The 17,421-nt window shown below is 47.9% G+C and overlaps 1 protein-coding gene across 2 annotated transcripts; it reads left to right on the forward strand.

Annotated features, from left to right (window-relative positions):
- Positions 1-334: 334 nt before the first annotated feature.
- On the forward strand, positions 335-15,815 carry LOC124504391 (1,25-dihydroxyvitamin D(3) 24-hydroxylase, mitochondrial). Of its 2 annotated transcripts, XM_047069898.1 has the most exons (11): positions 335-592; positions 802-992; positions 2,220-2,313; positions 4,312-4,408; positions 7,219-7,310; positions 7,993-8,104; positions 9,518-9,663; positions 13,171-13,337; positions 14,161-14,239; positions 14,710-14,907; positions 15,705-15,815. In XM_047069898.1, the coding sequence occupies exons 1-11, from the start codon at positions 335-337 to the stop codon at positions 15,813-15,815; spliced, it is 1,545 nt and encodes a 514-aa protein (XP_046925854.1). The 2 variants fall into 2 exon arrangements, with proteins under 2 accessions (XP_046925854.1, XP_046925855.1); XM_047069899.1 differs by lacking the exon at positions 14,710-14,907.
- The last annotated feature ends 1,606 nt before the right edge of the window (positions 15,816-17,421 follow it).

Raw genomic sequence — 17,421 nt, forward strand, 5'->3', positions numbered from 1 at the left:
CCGCGGCTCCGGACCTGGAAGTCAGCCTCGCAGCCCCACAGGCGGACCCACATCCCTTCCTTTCCCCTTCCAAGAGACACCCGGCCCCCGGAGGCACTCCTCCAGCGGGTCCCCGCGCCCTGAGGCTGCCGCACCCGGCAGCGCCGAGCATCCTTGCCGCGGTCCTCTCTGCTCCCCTTTCCTCCGCCGCCCCCTGCGGTCACACCTGCTGGCCCTCTTCGCCCTTCTCCCCCAGAATCGTCAGCCCCCCCACCAGATCCCGCTCGCGCCTCTTTAACAAAGTCGTGCTTCCCGGTCCCCGCGCGTTCCCACGCGCCAGGTGTCCCCCGCTGCCATGAGCTCCCCCATCGGCAAGAGCCGCTCCCTTGCCGCCGTCCTCCAACAGCTGCGCCACCCGGGGCAGCCCCCCAGAGCCGTGACGTCTGCGGCGTGCGCGCCCCCTCGGCCGCGGGAGGTGCCCCTCTGCCCGGTGATGGAACGCGGCGAGGCGCAGGACGCGGCCGCCCTGCCGGGTCCCACCAACTGGCCGCTGCTGGGCAGCCTGCCGGAGATTCTCTGGAAAGGGGGGCTCAAGAAACAGCACGACACGCTGGTAAATGCCTCGTCGGGCCCCAATTCCCTCTCCCCTCTCTGCCCCGCGCCCCAAACCCTCCGCGAGACGCGCGGCCGGGGCGCACGGGGCGCTCCGGCGTCGCGGCAGCGGCGGGGGCCCCGGGAGGAAGGAGGCGGGAGGAGAGAGATGCGCTCCCGGGACTGCTCTGGGGGGGACGCGCGCTGACCCGGCCCCGACCTCCGCTGCAGGCCGAGTACCACCGGAAATACGGCAAGATTTTCCGCATGAAGTTGGGTTCCTTCGACTCGGTGCACCTGGGCTCGCCGTGCCTGCTGGAAGCGCTGTACCGCACGGAGAGCGCGTACCCCCAGCGGCTGGAGATCAAGCCCTGGAAAGCCTATCGGGACTACCGCCGGGAGGGCTACGGGCTGCTGATCCTGTGAGTCCGGGCGGCGGCTGGAAGCTGGGAGGGGGTTCTCCGCAGGGTCCCCTTCCTACGCAGCGGGGAACGAAAGCCCCCACCAGGCGCAGTCTCCAACTCCTGCCTGGATCAGAACGGGTTGCACGCAACTGTGCTGCGCGCCCAACGCCTGCGTCGTCTCTGGCAACTGGGCAGGGCCATGCCTTTCCGTCCAAGAAAGCCCAAAAGGGTTCTACAAATAGCGGGGTTCAGACTTTGGGGCCGGACGAGGTCGTGAAGTCACCGTGCCAGGCCAACCTATTCTATACAAAATTATCCCTTACAGTTCTCTGTAGTCCCCTTCTCTGAGCTCAAACGCCAGAAATTGACTTCTTTGGCTTTTGACAGTTACCTTTTTTTTTTTTTTCTGGAGGGGAGTGGGGGGTTATGACCCAGGTCTAGTCAGAAAGGTGAGGTTCAGAGGCATCAGGGTTGCATTGTAGGTAAGTAAAGGCCATAATGTGGTGAGATTCCTCTGCTTTTAATTGTTAGCATTTAACAGGTTAGCGCGTTTGGGTTTGTTTTTTTTTTTTAATCCCTAATAGTTGTATTTTGGAGGATAATATATTTACTGGAATTAAAAGCCATAGTTATGCGTGGTGCATCAGAGGCTGTGCCGTCTGCTCTGGGATGAGGGAAGAAGGTGGATGATAAGAATGAGAGAGAGGGAGAGAGAATCCCAAGCAGACTCCACACCGCCAGCATGGAGTCTGATGCCGGGCTCAAACTCACAAACCATGAGATCATGACCTGAGCTGAAGTCGAGAGTGGGTCGCTTAAGCGACTGAGCCACCCAGGAATGAGACCTTCAACCCGAGTCAGTGACTAAGAGAAGACAACGTTGTTCTCAAACAGATCTGGGTTGCTGGCGAAGGGAATGTTCAGGTACCTACTCTTACTGCTGAGAATTGAGGTACCTGGCCTTCCAAATCAACCCCCGCAAGGGCACCTCAAAAGGCCCGAGCCCATATTATCTGGACTTCCCCTTTCTGGTGTAATCTTAGGCGGAGAGGAGAGGTGCTTTTTCACCCCGTTGTGAAACCAGCCCCCAGCGTTCCAATGTGCATATTCTCTGGATAGTTCTTAGCAGGAGTCTCAGTGCTCATTTGATTATTTAGTTCACACAATTCCAGCGCTGGAGGTGCCTTTGCTGCTCCCTTCTTTTCTTTGCAGTTTGCTCTACGTATAATTTTGCTTCTCTCCCAGGGAAGGAGAAGACTGGCAGAGAGTTCGGAGTGCCTTCCAGAAGAAACTAATGAAACCAGTGGAAATTATGAAGCTGGACAACAAAATCAATGAGGTTGGCAGGCTGGGGGCAGCTTCCCTGGGCCTCCTGGGGAGGGAGAGATGTCTGTGGAACTTTAAGTCATAGCTACAAAGTACAGGCGGTTTGGATGGTTCAGGGGTCTCCCTTTACTCCTCGCTGTCTACTTCCTTCTCCGCCAAAACCTTACTCCTCCTTCCTTCCCTCTTGTGCAAAGTAACATCTCAGCGAGGGAACGATTACAAGCAGAGACTCTGGGATTCCGGTCTTGGATTTGAACCCCAGCCCTCCACCCTCTGGCCCTGTAAACTGACTATACCCTTAACTTCCCTAAGCTTCACTCTCCCACTCTATAAACTGGGCCTCGCAGGATTAAATGAGATAATGCTTATAAAATTCCTAGGTCGTGCCATTTAAGCTGGGTTTTGCAGGATGAGTAGGAGTCTTCAAGCCAGAGCAAGTGTAGAAAGGCGTTCAGGCAGAAAGAATAGCCTGCTGAAAATAGTCAGATGACATGATGTGTTCAGGAAATAGTACGTTCAGTGCAGCAGAGGTGAGGCTGTCTGTGCAATGATGCTGGACAGAGGGCAGCTCTTAACAATGTTTTTGTACCATGATAAGGCATTTAGACATTGTCCTTTAGTTAACAAGGGCCAAAGAGGGAGGGATTTAAGCATACAGTAATCTCTTTACTCCTGTTAACTTTGGGGGTTTATTTGGAACTGAACTTGGACCCAGAAAGGATCATATAGGTGCACGAGTGCCAACCCAGGAGGTTTCAGGGACCAGGTAATGAATATAAACATATTAGGAAGGCCCAGCAGGGATTTTTGCAAACAGGATAGGGCATGCCCTTTGTAGGAGCGACAGCTGCCCCATTCCAGCAAATGACTGTCACATGGGGATGCGGACCTAGTGGCTCCAGATTTTATCATTATTATCATTTTTTGGTTAAGTGGTGAAAATTCCATATGTTGATGAGAAATTTCTGGATTTTGGGGGGGAAACAAATGCAAAGTACTTTTTAGTGCACTAAGTGGACAAATTCACAATGCCCGTGGGTGGGCTTTGTACTCACACATACCTTGTTCCAGGCCCCAGCATGGCCGCTTTGCAGCCACGTGTCCAAGGGCGAGTGCCTTAGCCTCACTCGAAGCCCATTCTCTTGTCTGTTCTGCGGGAAATGGAAGGAAGATCGTATTTCCTACCTCACAGAGTTGTGGGGATCCGCTTACATAGCACGCTTCAGGCACTGCTTGGTACTATACAAGCCTTGTAAAATGTGAGGCTTTAGCCATCAAAAACCCTGATTTGGGGGGTGCCTGGGTGGCTCAGTCTGTTAAGTGTCTAGCTTGGGCTCAGGTCATGATCTCACGGTTCGGGAGTGCAAGCCCCACATGGAGCTCTCTGCTGTCAGTGCAGAACCTGCTTTGCATCCTCTGTTCCCCCCTCTCTCTCTCTCTGCCCCTCCCCTTCTTGTTCTCTCTCTTTCTCAGAAATGAATAAATAAACACTTTAAAAAAATCCTGATTTTGGCCACTGGCATCTAGAGCTCTTACATAACATGGCCCAGGTCACAGAGCTATTTAGCAAAGGAGCTGTGTCTAGAATTTGCAGATTTTTCTGGTCCCAAGTTCAAAACGCTTAACACGACGCCAGCTAGTAAGGAGATATTTGCTGGCCCAGGTATGGAGGCAGCAAACCTCATAGGGCTTGGGGTGTTGTGACAACTTGGTTGATTCCCCATTCCGATTAGAAGAAATGTTTTCCTTTTCTTAAATTTAGATCAAGAGCTGAAACCTAAGATTTTGGGTGGTTGCAGGAAAAGCTGAGAAAATAACCCGGGACGAGGTTGTTAGGGCAGGAGGTGAGCCCCCCGCAGGAGAATATGCAATTAGTGTTGCTTCATAATGAATAACGTTATAAGCAGTGAATATACAAGGTAGCAAACCCCGAAGTCAGCGTACTGAGCTTTTAACCTTTTGTTTTCCTTTAATGACTGAAATGTGTCTTTTGTGGTTTCTTTCCTTTAAGGTCTTGGCTGATTTTATGGGTAGAATAGATGAGCTCTGTGATGAGAGAGGCCGCATTGAAGGCTTATACAGCGAACTGAACAAATGGTCATTTGAAAGTAAGTTTGTCAGGGTACCTGGGTGGCCCAGGCGGTTAGGCGGCTGACTCTTAATCTCCACTTAGTTCTTGATCTCAGGGTTGTGAGTTCAAGCCCTGCGTTGGGCTCTGCACTGGGCGCCAAGCCTACTTAAAAAACGAAAGTAAGTTGCCTTCGCCATCTTGTTCATTTGATTTTCCAAGGGATTTTGAGGCTAAAATGTGACTCTGAGGATAGTTCCTCTATAACCACATACTGTCGCTGACAAAGAAGGGCCACTTGCACAGTCTTTTGTGCTTTCGGGCACTTAAGTTATGCTTTGCACTATAGGTTGTTCGTACAGTCATTCAACAAATATTTATTGAACACCTGCTATGTGCCCGGCACCGTGCTCGGTCCTAGAGATAGAACAGCGAACAAAACAGGCGATGACCGGGCTCCCGTGGAGCTTAGGGTCTGGTAGGGGTGACAACCAACAAGTAAACACACTTTATTATATACTTTGCCAAGAGGTAAGGGTAAGGTATGCGATAAAGAACAGTAGTGCCTAGAGGAGGCAAGTCTGCTTTGGTTAAGGAGACAGTCGAGGTGACACCTAAAAGAACAAGCCACAGGGCATCTGTGGGAAGATTATTCCAGACTGTGGAGACAGGCAGGGCACATCCCCCTGAGGAGGAAGCATGGGCGATGCGTCTGAGGCTCTGAGTGGGTGGGTGGGTGGGGGAAGGGAAGGAGGAGCTGAGGAGAACCAAGCCAGGGGCCGGAGGAGGTCTCAGCCAGAACTCAGGCTTTCAGTTCAAGTCTGATGGTGAGCCATGGAGTGTTCCAAACAGAAGCTGGGGATGATCCCTTTCTTCAGGGAACCCTCAGGGAATAGCAAGCAGGGGTCTGCCTGGCCCAGGAAGCTGCCCAGGGGCGAGAGGCAAGGAAACACTTCTTATAGAGTGGGCAGGCACCTGACCGAGGAAGTTCAAGGCTGTGGGAGAATCCGAAGGGCTGCATCAGCTGAGGTTGGTCATGGCCCTGGTGCCGTATCAGCTAAGTCCTGGCAGCTGAGTAGGAATTCACCAGGTGAAAGTGAATGAAGGAGCAAAGAAAGAACAGGAAGGCGTTCAGAATGACGGGAGCGTGTCCTGCAAGGGAGGGGCACTGCGAGGGCAGAGGATGGGAGGAAGGCAGCAGCCGACCCCTGTGAACCAGGGATGGGAATTCGGTTTTGAGCACGGGGGCACCTGGAAGTGATGTTCTACGAAGCGTTTTTAGCAGAAGGGGGCTTGGGCTGATGTGCTGGAAGGATCGCTCTGGCTGCTACTGTGAGGGATCGGAGAGGGCACCCCAGGAGGGAGGCTTTTGTCGTGACCTGTCTCCCCCATCAGCTCAGCCTCACTTTAAATTTTTTTGTTTACATTTATTTATTTTTGAGAAACAGAGTGAGACAAAGCGTGAGTGGGGGAGGGGCAGAGAGAGAAGGAGACACAGAGTCCGAAACAGGCTCCGGGCTCTGAGCCGTCCGCACAGAGACTGACGTGGGGCTCGAACCCACGAACCGTGAGATCATGACCTGAGCCGAAGTCGGATGCTCAACCGACTGAGCCACCCAGGCGCCTCTGAGCCTTACTTTAAAGCTACAGCCCACCCGACTATGTTAGCACATTAGAAAACGCCATGCAAAGAAGAAACCCGCAGAAGGTGTTAAGGGGACAAGGACAGGAAAAAGTGAAGGGATGATTACAGAGGAGGAAAGGGAGTGTATATTTTGGAAACTGTCCACTGGAAATACCCAAATGAAGGAGTATCAAATGCATGTCTTTGCAAGTCAAAGAAGATGTGACCATGGTGGTTTAAGAATTATTGTCTAGCGTTATGAGAAGTCTCGAGGAAGGCAGTCCACGGCCGGCACACAACTGATGTCACTGGGGACCCTTTCTATCTTTTTGTTCATCCATCCTTTTTTTTTTTTTTAATGTTTTTTTAATTTATTTTTGAGACAGAGAGAGACAGAGGGTGAGCAGGGGAGGGGCAGAGAGAGAGGGAGACACAGAATCGGAAGCAGGCTCCAGGCTCCGAGCTGTCAGCCCAGAGCCCGACGCGGGGCTCGAACCCACGAACCGTGAGATCATGACCTGAGCCGAAGTCGGACGCTCAACTGACGGAGCCACCCAGGCGCCCCTTGTTCATCCATCCTTATTGGCCTGTTGCAAAATGGCTACTGCCTCTCCTGGTCTCCCCTCTGCCTTCTAGGCAAAAAGAGGATGGAAAGAGGGAAGAGTTAAGCCAAACGCACTTGCTCCTTTTAGCAAGAAAGTGAAAGTATTTCCTTTAAGCCTCCTTGGCCACGCCTGTTGGCTTCTCAGGCTGCTACCGGAAGCCCGGGAAGTCAGGGAACGTGATTGACACCAGGGTCTTAGATCAATCCAGATTGTTGCCCGAGGACTGATATGTTGACACCCTAAATAAAATCGGGGTTCTCTTAGGAAAGAAACGGGGGAGAATGAGTACGGGTAGGCCGTGAACAATGACTACTATGCATGGTATCCGGGACAAACTCTGACAAAAGCCAGACATTGAAGGACAGATTCATTCGTGTATAAAAATGGTTATGTTTTCACCGCAGCATTTCTGACCAGGAGGTTCTGCAGGGGCGTGGAGACAGCTTCTGGAAAGTGGGAAAAGTATCGTCATGCCCCTTTCTCCCAGACTTTCTACCTTTCCTCTGTTCTTTGAAAAGCCCTCACTTTTACAAAAGACGGAATCATGCCTTCAGTAGCCAGCTACTTGGAGACCCCAGTATTGCTGCGATTGTGTGACTGTTGGTTGTTTTTAAATAACAGGCATCTGCCTTGTGCTCTATGAGAAGAGATTTGGACTCCTTCAGGAGAATGCAGGAGATGAAGCTTTGAACTTCATCACGGCCATCAAAACAGTAAGCATCACCTTGAGGAGCACAATTTTCCTGATCTGCAGAATTTCACAAACACGTCGTGTTTCCCCAGGAGTAGCACACACACGTTATTTTGTCACAATAGTCAAGTGTTAATTTCAAGGTGTTATGTGTTTTCATGGATGGATGGGCATGGATGGTCATGAACCGGGAAGCATGCTACATCATGGTTTAGGCAAGTTTAAGTAGGTGTTTCAGTTGAAGGTCAGTTGATGGGAGTCCTATTTCAAAAAGAGTCTGACGTTTTTCAGATGTAAAATTTTTGAATCCTTAGGTCACAGGGGGTTATAGAGATACTGTGAAGCTGGTATAGAAATGGCTGAAGTTTGGAAATCATTGGAAATTGAAGTCAATAAGAAAGTGATGGTTTTCCTTTTTCCTTCTTGTGTAAAATATTTAGGTCATAGAATCAATTTTTTTTAATGTTTATTTATTTTCGAGAGAGGGGCACATCCAATGGCAAATCGTCCCAAAGATTGTTTTCAATGTGCTATGGGGCCCAGGGGAGGGTTCCACCCCCAGAGTTGGTGGGAGAGGCCTGGGGGGTGGGGGGGAGTGGGGTCTTTGAGTTCCTGCGGGGTGTGGAGAACGGTCCTCTTCCGGTGAGGCGGTTGTCTTCGAGACAAGGGGGATCCAGAATGAAAAGGCGTTGCGTTCCCCACAGATGATGAGCATGTTTGGGAGGATGATGGTGACCCCGGTTGAGCTGCACAAGAGCCTCAATACCAAGGTCTGGCAGGCCCACACGCGGGCCTGGGACACCATCTTCCGATCAGGTAATGGGGCCACACACACCCGGCATCCCTGTCTCTGGAAGGTCTGGAATGATCCCGATGGAATTTGCTCCTCCTGATTCTTATGGGCTTTGCAGTCACGAGTTTAGAATCTTCCCGGTGTAGACAAATTCTGAGGAAAAGGCACATGGCAGCTTTCTGCAGTTTCTGGGAACTCGAAGCAGTTAAAAACAGGAGCTTTGGAGTCAGATAGGTGGATTCAAACCCCAACTCTGTCACTGGTGTAGTGGGTTGACCACATGTGCTCTCTCTCTTTCCTCCTCAGTAGTCTTGTCTCAAATGGGCTAATAGTAACAATGCCTACCTCACTGCAACCGTTTCTAGGTCTAATGTAGATACGGTCAAGACCTGGCTTCTCACAATACCCAGTGGGTCCGAGCTGTTTCTGCTACATTATGAGGGGAATATTGATGCCGAATATTGTTCAATGAGTATCTCTGTGCTTACCAGTATGTACCAGTAGGAGGTCCCGTATCCTATCATACCATGCTGTATATTTTATACACACACATAAACATATCCTCATTGAATCGTCACCAAAACCCCTATCAGGTAGGTCCTCCTATTAGCCCTGAGTGACAGAACTGAGACATGAAGAACTAACTTTCTGGCCAGGGTGTGAAGCCAGAGAGAAGGGCTCCCACAGCCCAGACTCTAACTGCTGCACCGCTTACGGCCCTTGTTACTGTTGCCAACCTCACCATTATTATTATCCTGGCTTGGCTGGCACGGTAGACTGAAGGAAGAGAGACGTGTGCCTAGAATGTTCTTTACAAACGTTAGAAGTTTCTACTACTATCGTCAGCATGCACGGGCACTGCAGTGTGTGTGTGTGTGTGTGTGTGTGTATGTGTGTGTGTGTGTGTGTGTGTGATTACACTGGGGACGGTTCTCTCCTCCTCTATGGCCCCGATTTGGGAGCTCAAGTCCCACGACCTGCATTCGTGACCAAAGTGGCTAGGCACCTGGACCTGGGTACGAGTTCTGATTCCGAGAGTGGACCCGAGTCCCACCTCTGTCTCATGATGGGCTCTTCCACACTCTAAGCTTTTAAACTCAAACTGTGTGACCTGTAGGCTAACGGTTGTAGCAGCACCTGGGAGCTTGTTAGAAATGCAGATTTCCAGGCCCGCCCCAGACCCCCGATCCCAAATCTGCATTGTAAGAAGATGCCCAGGTGATTCTTGGGCATCTTAAGGTTTGACCAGCCCTGCTCACGCGGTCATCGATCAGTTCTTGGCGACTTAACGATGAGTCAACATTAGCTCATTGGACACATTGTCAGTGTCCCTGCAAAGGCCCTGTAAGGTGTCGTGGGGGGATTTCGGCTGGGGTTCCCTCACGCTCGATCCTAATCTTCACCTCACTTCCCTTCCCTCTTCTCTTCTCCAATAGTCAAATCTTGCATCGACAGCCGGTTGGAGCACTGTTCTGAGCAGCCCAGCAAGGATTTCCTTTGTGATATTTATCTCCACAATCAGCTTTCCAGGAAAGAACTGTATGCGGCTGTCACAGAGCTCCAACTGGCTGCAGTAGAAACGGTAAGGGCTTGATTTTCCTTTGCTGAATGGTCCAGAAAATCTTCTCGTGATGCATTTTAAAGAGGCATTCGACTCTCTCATTCCACAGGGATTCACTGAGCACTAGTCTAGCAAAAGGGTGCGAGAGACCCAGTGCACAGCCTTGGTCCTTAAACTTGTGACGGGAGGTGAATTCATGTGCTCTATAGCGGAGAAAATCCGTGCGCTCTGTGACAAATACATACGCTCTCTGGGAATTCAGAAGCAGTAAAATTCCACACCATAGCAAGATAGGTCATCTAGGTTTTTCTTTTTCTTATTCTTTGATAATCTAGATTTTTAAAAAAAAATGAACGTATTCTTGAAGGTTGCGAATGTTACCCCAAAGTGCCTGATTGTGGTTGTTACTTTAAAAATATTGCAATGCTCTCTACCAGTCCAATATTTTTTCTTTTTATAAAGTTCATGTATTTATTTGGAGGGAGGGGGGCAGAAACAGTGGGACAGGAGATCCCAAGCGCCCTCCAGGCTATCAGCGCAGAGCCCGGCATGAGGGTCGAACTCATGAACCTGAGCTGAGATCACGTCCCGAGCCGAAATCAAGGGCGAGACACTTAACCGACTGAGCCACCCAGACACCCCTACTTTTTCTGATTTAAAGCTTAAAAAGAGTGAGTCAGGGGAAACTTGGTTTCACCTTGCATGAAACAGCTAATTTTAAATGCCCAAATTCTGTCCCCATGTGCTTGATAGCCGTGGGAGTACCAAATCCAGCCAGACTCCAAATGCACATACTGACAGATGTCCGGGTGGGTTTGATTGTCCTTGATCCGTTTTTTTGAGCTCTCACTGGCGGGATGCATATTAATATTCCTCGTGATCCAACGTTTCATGCACCTGTAATCTCTAAGAAGAATGGGTCCTGCTTCATTTCTTTTCCGTGTTTCCCATTTCTTTAGTGTCTCTTGTCCACAGAAAACGTAGGGGTTTCTACCTCAGGAGGAACAGCAAAGTTGTAATTTCTCCTCATGCCCCAGAAGGCTTTGAAAGGGGGAAATTCATTTCAGCTCACTTTCATACTGAGTCACTTACCCTAAGAGGATCCTTGGAGGGGTAGAAGTAAAGCCTCACCCTTTATCTTTTGTGTTCAACTGGAATGTGAGCTCCAAGGGCAATGACTTGGTTTTGGACCTGCTATATTCCCAGGATGTAGAACAGCACTTCGCATATAGTAGGTGCTCAACAAATACTTGGTGAATCAATGAAAGGACGCAGAAACCAAGTGCCCGCTCTGGGCCAGGCGCTGTTCTAGGCGCTTGAAGGAACACCATGAACCAGAGACAAAGGTCTTGGCCTTCATGGAACTTAACCAATAGCAGGGAAGACCAACCCGACACACGTAAACAAATAAATAAATATGATCATATCAAATAGTGGTAGGAGATATGGAGGAAACCATCAGAGTAAGGGATAGGAGGGGAGGGCAGGGTACCCTCTCTGGGGGAGTGATACGGAAATGGTGACAGGGAGCCGGCCATGGGAGGATCTGGGGGAAGAGTCCTCCCGGTAGAGGAAATAGCATGTGCAAAGGGTCTGGAGCAGCAAAAACATTGGAGCTGGAGACCTGGCAAATGTGGTCAAGTTGACATTGCAGAAGTCCAGGGGCCGTGTTAGCCAGCAGCCTTAGTAAACCGTTCAGATTTTATGACACCTGTGATGGAAACGTCTCAGGGCATTATAAGCAGGGGAGTAGCCTGATGGAATTTATGTCTTGAAAAGAGGGCTCGGGCTGGTGGGGTGGAAGGTGCACTCAGCGTAGGAAGAGTGGAAGCAGGGAAATGAGCTACGCGACGCATCTCCTCCACGGAGGTCAGGCCGGGATACTTAGGGCCTGTGAGGTCTCCCAGGCCCCCCCCCCCCTCGATTCAGCCCCTGCAGTTACCTAAAAAGGCCCCGGCTGTCTTACAAGGCTTTGGCGAAAGCTACAATCATTTGTCTTCTGGAAACTCTATTTGGTACTTGTGGTAAGGGACCCGCTGATATGGTTAAATGTTTCCTTTTTAGTCCTGGCAATTCTGGAAGTCACTTTTGGAAAATCAGAGAAATTTGAAAGTGTATCTAATTTGGTGGCTACGCCCTCTTCCTGTTTTGTAAATTGGACTCTTGTAATAATGCCCGCCAGGGTTTGTTTGCATCTGAGGCCACCGGTCTTCCCATGAAGAAGGTTTGCCTTGGAGGCATCTTCTTCCCAAAATAGTAAATACCATTGGCTCCGAATCGTCTCGCACTTTGCTCATTTATGTGAGTGGCACATGCAATTGGCAGATCTTCGTGTCTGCAATGACCGTTTTTACAGGAATATTTGGCTTATGTTAAGTAAGAAAATAAAAATAAAATAAAGACCTAAAAACAAATACATATGACTACCAGTGGTGAATATCATGAAGCTGAAAGCTATGCTGGCTATTTCTGCCCATATTTTTTCTCTTCTTGTTGCCTTTGGAAAGGAAGTAAAACACTCCACTTAAGGGACCATGAGCCTGTGTCAGAAACTGTGGCTGGTTCCTTGAAATACTCAACGTGATGCTAGAATTTCTTATTTTGCTATTGGCCCCCTCCTGCAAGGGTTCTGTGCATGTGGCTGAAACTCTGGGTTTCACAGATTCAATTCCAGAAATGCATTTTTTCGTGCGCATTTGCACTGTAAAATTAAAAAGAAAAAAAGACTCATTAGCAAAGCTGCTAGGATCCCCACCCCTCTCTCGCCACTGAAGTTTTCTCTCCATTTTCTATTTTAAAAATGTTTAATTAAATGTTTTCCTTATTTTGACATAATCATAGATTCACATGCAGTTCTTTTTTTAAAGTAATATTTGTTTTATTGGGGGGGGCAGAATGCAAATGGGGGAGGGGCAGAGAGAGGGGGACAGAGGATCTGAGGTAGGCTGTGTGCTGACAGGCTCACAGCAGTGAGCCCTATGCGGGGCTCAAACTCACGAACCCGCGAGATCATGACCTGAGCTGAAGTCGGATGCTCAACCAACTGAGCCACCCAGGCACCCCTCACATGCAGTTCTAAGAAAAAATAGAGAGGAGTCCCTTGGACCCTTCACTGACTTTCCCCCAGTGGTAACATCTTACAACAATAAAACCTTATCGCAACCCGGAAATTGATGTGGATACAGTCCTACCAGTCTGCTTTCCTTTCACCAGTTCTACAAGCGTTCATTTGTGTTCAAACAGTTTTTGAATCAAACTATATTTTAGGTGTCCCAATGCAGCTGATTATTTAAGGAGTCTATCTTGATTCCCGCTGCTATCCTTAACTGGCATAGTTTATAAAACAAATCTGAATTTTCACATCCTGTATTGTTTACTGCACAGCGAATAGGGACACGTGAAAAGGCGTCATGAGTGCATTTGCAAAGCAAGGTGCTAGGCATCAGCTTGTATTCAGCTCATAACGGTTTTAAGGCAGTTTATTTGCAGAAACCCAAGTTTACAAGTTTATGTCCCTTTGGCTTTCAGACGGCAAACAGCTTAATGTGGATTCTCTACAATCTATCCCGTAATCCCCGTGTGCAACAAAAGCTTCTTAAAGAAATTCAGAGTGTATTGTCTGAGAATCAGATGCCACGGGCAGAGGATTTGAGGAATATGCCATATTTAAAAGCCTGCCTGAAAGAATCCATGAGGTGAGAATACATGGGGAAGCCAAGAAGAATATTCTAGGAAGCCGTTCTCTTTAATACACAGTCAGGGTCTCCGCACCCACAGACAGCACCCACAGTTGATTCAGAAACGTTTGTCAAACTGCAAAAAAAAAAGAGCCTTCAGATCATATGACCATATTCTTTTTCTATTACTCATTTCCTAAATCATTTGGGCAAATTCTACTAAAATTTGGGAAAGTCAGTGTCCTCTCCTTTAAATCAGTAATAATAATCATCATCATCATCATCATCTCATGAATGCTATAAGCACTAATTAAGATCAGGGCATAATTGAAGGATATGAAAAGAGGTTGAGCGAGGGAACCGTATTATTATTTGATAAGACAAAGACACATCTTTGTTTTTGAGCCTCTGGTATAAAATGTTCTGTGAAAATTATGGTTCCACCCTTTCTGGAAAACAAAACTCACAACGTGTCAGCATTAGAAACAAACAGCTTTCGCTTCAGGAAGGGCAGATGGGAGAACACCAGGACAAATCAAGCTGAAGCGTGACACGTAAAAAACACACATTTGAAGTCTAGAATGAAACAGAAAACCACTTTTGACAGCTACTAAGCAGTGACTGGGGAGTTAACCAACACGATAAAAACAAGGGGTTCAAACAGGAGGTATACATATCAGGAAGGAAGAGACTGAACTTTACGAGAGTTGTGATCACGCTCCCTTTTTGAGTACGAACTTATGCAGGAATTATTGATTTAACCAGAATCTGCATTTTCTTTGACACTTGATCTAGAAATGGGTCTGTGCTCACCTTTACGCCTTTAATTTTGTTTTTTCAGGCTGACCCCAAGTGTACCATTTACAACCCGGACTCTTGACAAAGCTACGGTTCTGGGTGAATATGCTTTACCCAAAGGAGTAAGTAGCATTTGCTCTTAAAGAGCTTTGAAAGACGCACTTCATCAGATCTCCATAAACACCTGTCCTGGGAGAGCATTCGTTTTGGAAATATGTATATTTTTGGATGTAGTTGACCTGTTGCATCGTACGGTGTTAAGATGAATGTTTCGGGGACTCAGAGACCTAGATTCAAGTATCGCCTTGAGTGAGTTACATAACCTCTGAGCCTCAGCTTTCTCATCTGTAAAATGGGGATAATAATGGAACGTACCCCCTGGGGTTGGTGAGAGTGTGATGCAACATTTTAAAGTTCTTTACCGGTTTATCGCCTGGTACATTTCTAGTACTAAACACGGCCTGCCAGTCACCATATTATAAACTTGGGGGTTGCTTTTACATTTGTAAGGTGACCACTTCTGTAAATTTTGCTCTTCAAATGTTTTCTTCTAGTGATTTTTAAGTGCTTTTGTGTTTCTGTGTGTTTTTAGACAGTGTTGATGCTCAATACCCAGGTGTTGGGATCCAATGAAGAAAATTTTAAAGATTCCAGTCAGTTTAGGCCCGAACGGTGGCTTCAGGAGAAGAAAAAGATTAATCCTTTTGCGCATCTTCCGTTTGGTGTTGGGAAGAGAATGTGCATCGGTCGCCGACTGGCTGAGCTCCAGCTCCGCTTGGCTCTGTGCTGGGTAAAACTCTGGTTCCTTCCTTTCTTTCTTTCTTTCTTTCTTTCTTTCTTTCTTTCTTTCTTTCTTCTTTCTTTCTTTCTTTCTTTCTTTCTTTCTTTCTTTCTCTTTCTTTCTTTCCTTCCTTCCTTCCTCCTTTCTTCTTTCTTTCTTTCTTTCTTCTTCCTTCCTTCCTTCCTTCCTTCCTTCCTTCCTTCCTTCCTTTTTCTTTCTTTCCTTCCTTCCTTCTTTCTTTTTTCTTTCTTTCTTTCTTTCTTTCTTTCTTTCTTTCTTTCTTTCTTCTTCCTTCCTTCTTTCCTTCCTTCCTTCCTTCCTTCTTTCTTTTTTCTTTCCTTCCTTCTTTCTTTTTTCTCTTTCTTTCTTTCCTTCTTTCCTTCTTTCCTTCCTTCTTTCTTTTTTCTTTCCTTCCTTCCTTCCTTCCTTCCTTCCTTCCTTCTTTTTTTCTTTCTTTCTTTCTTTCTTTCTTTCTTTCTTTCTTTCCTTCCTTCCTTCCTTCCTCCTTTCTTCTTTCTTTCTTTCTTTCTTTCTTTCTTTCTTTCTTTCTTTCTTTCTTGTGTTTATTTATCTTTGAGAGGAGAGGGGCAGAGAGAGAGGGAGATACAGAACCGAAAGGAGGCTCCAGGCTCAGAGCTGTCAGTGCAGGGCCTGACGCAGGGCTCGAACTCACGAGCTGTGAGCCAAAGTCGGATGGTTAACCGACTGAAGCCCCTGCACTCTGATTTCTGCATTTGTGCTCTGTGCTATTCCACCACCCAGGAGAAGAGGGGTAGCGCTATCTTTTCTGTGCATGTGTGTTCCAGATCGTCCGCAAATACGACATCGTGGCCACGGACGACAAGCCCGTAGAGATGCTGCACCTGGGTATTCTGGTACCCAGCCGGGAGCTCCCCATAGCTTTCTGCCAGCGGTAAGAGCCTCAGGTGAGCATCTGGGGTGCTGTGGACGACCAACGAGTGAGCTGAGCTCAGAGGTCAACCACACTTGGCTTTGAATCCCTGCTCACCACTGATTTGCTGGGTGACCTTGAGTAGTTTTCGAACCTTTCCGTGTCCATTTTCTTTTCATTTGTAAGGTGGGGACCGAAATTGTATCTCACTAGAAAGTTGATATGATACTAAATACTCAACTGAGCCGAAATCCTAGCATCAACTATGTGCTCAGTAAAGACAAGCTGCCGTTACGGGTTTCGTGTGTGAATAGCAGGGGTGGACAACCTTTTTCTGTAAAGGGCCGGGTGGCAGATATTTTAGGCTTTGCAGGCCACGAGGCCTCCCCCACGTCCCCTTAACCCTCTGCCTTGTAGCTCGGAAGCAGCCTCGCAGGATTCATCAACAAACAGGTGTGGCTGCTGTGTTCGTTTTCTATTGCTGCCGTTACAAATTACTAAAACAAATGAAATACAAATTGCTAACGCTTGTGTTAAATAATAAATGTATTCGCTGAACAGATTCGTGGGTCAGAAATCCGACCCAGCTCTTACCAGGCTAAAGTCAAGGTACTAACAGGGCTATCTAGATTCCTTTCTAGAGGTTCCAGGGGAGAATCCATTCTCTTGCTAATTTGGGTTTTTGGCAGGTTATTGCTGCTGCCGGAGGGCAGCTGGTCCCAGCTCCCGAGGCACCTGCCTTCCTTGGCTCATGGCCTCTTCCTCCATTTTCAGAGCTAGTCGGAGCGGCCAAGTCCCTCTCCAGGCTTCCAGTCTCTCCTCCTTCTGTCATTCAGAATGATCTCCACCACCCCCCCCCACCCCGCAACCTCTCCCAGGGGCGCCTGGGTGGCTCAGTCGGTTAAGCGTGTCTGACTTCAGCTCAGGTCATGATCTCCCAGTTTGTGAGTTCGAGCCCCACATCGGGTTCTGTGCTGACAGCTCAGAGCCTGGGGCCCGCTCCAGATTCTGTCTCCTTCTCTCTCTGCCCCTCCCCCGCCCACACTCTGTGTCTCTCTGTTTCTCAAAAATGAGTAAACATCAAAAAATTAATAAAACAAAATAATCTTCCCGTCCCAAGGTCCATACACATAATCTCATCTGCCAAGTTCCTTTTGCCATGCATTCACAGGTTCTGGAGATGAGAGCATAGCCATTGTCCCAGGGCTATTATTCTGCCTACCGAGACTGTTCCAATAAAACTTTATTTATAAATGCAGGTGGTATGCTTATTTGACCACAGGGCTTTGATTTCCAGACCCTGGAATGTAAGTGTATATATTTACTACCCTGTGTTAAATACAGTGTAACACTTTTTCTGCATTGTACCATTCACTGCCTTTTCCAACTGTATACGTGTTCTCTTACCACCTTCACAACTGTGGCCATATGCACATACCAGCTACTATTTATTTAATCACTACTTAATTGTTTCCTTGAAATTAACACAGACCTAATAGTATACTTTAGCCTTATTTCCCAGGCAATAATTTCCTTGATGAAATGATAAGTGTTTCAGTTCAGTTATTTTTCCCGAATGCACAATACAATGAATTTTTAACTATTAAGGTGATACACACTGAGCTTCAAAA

This window comes from Lynx rufus, unplaced genomic scaffold (genome assembly GCF_022079265.1).
Source record: "Lynx rufus isolate CCGP_SWC_20201006 ecotype Redwood Valley unplaced genomic scaffold, mLynRuf1.p SCAF_8, whole genome shotgun sequence".
NCBI lineage: Eukaryota > Metazoa > Chordata > Mammalia > Carnivora > Felidae > Lynx > Lynx rufus.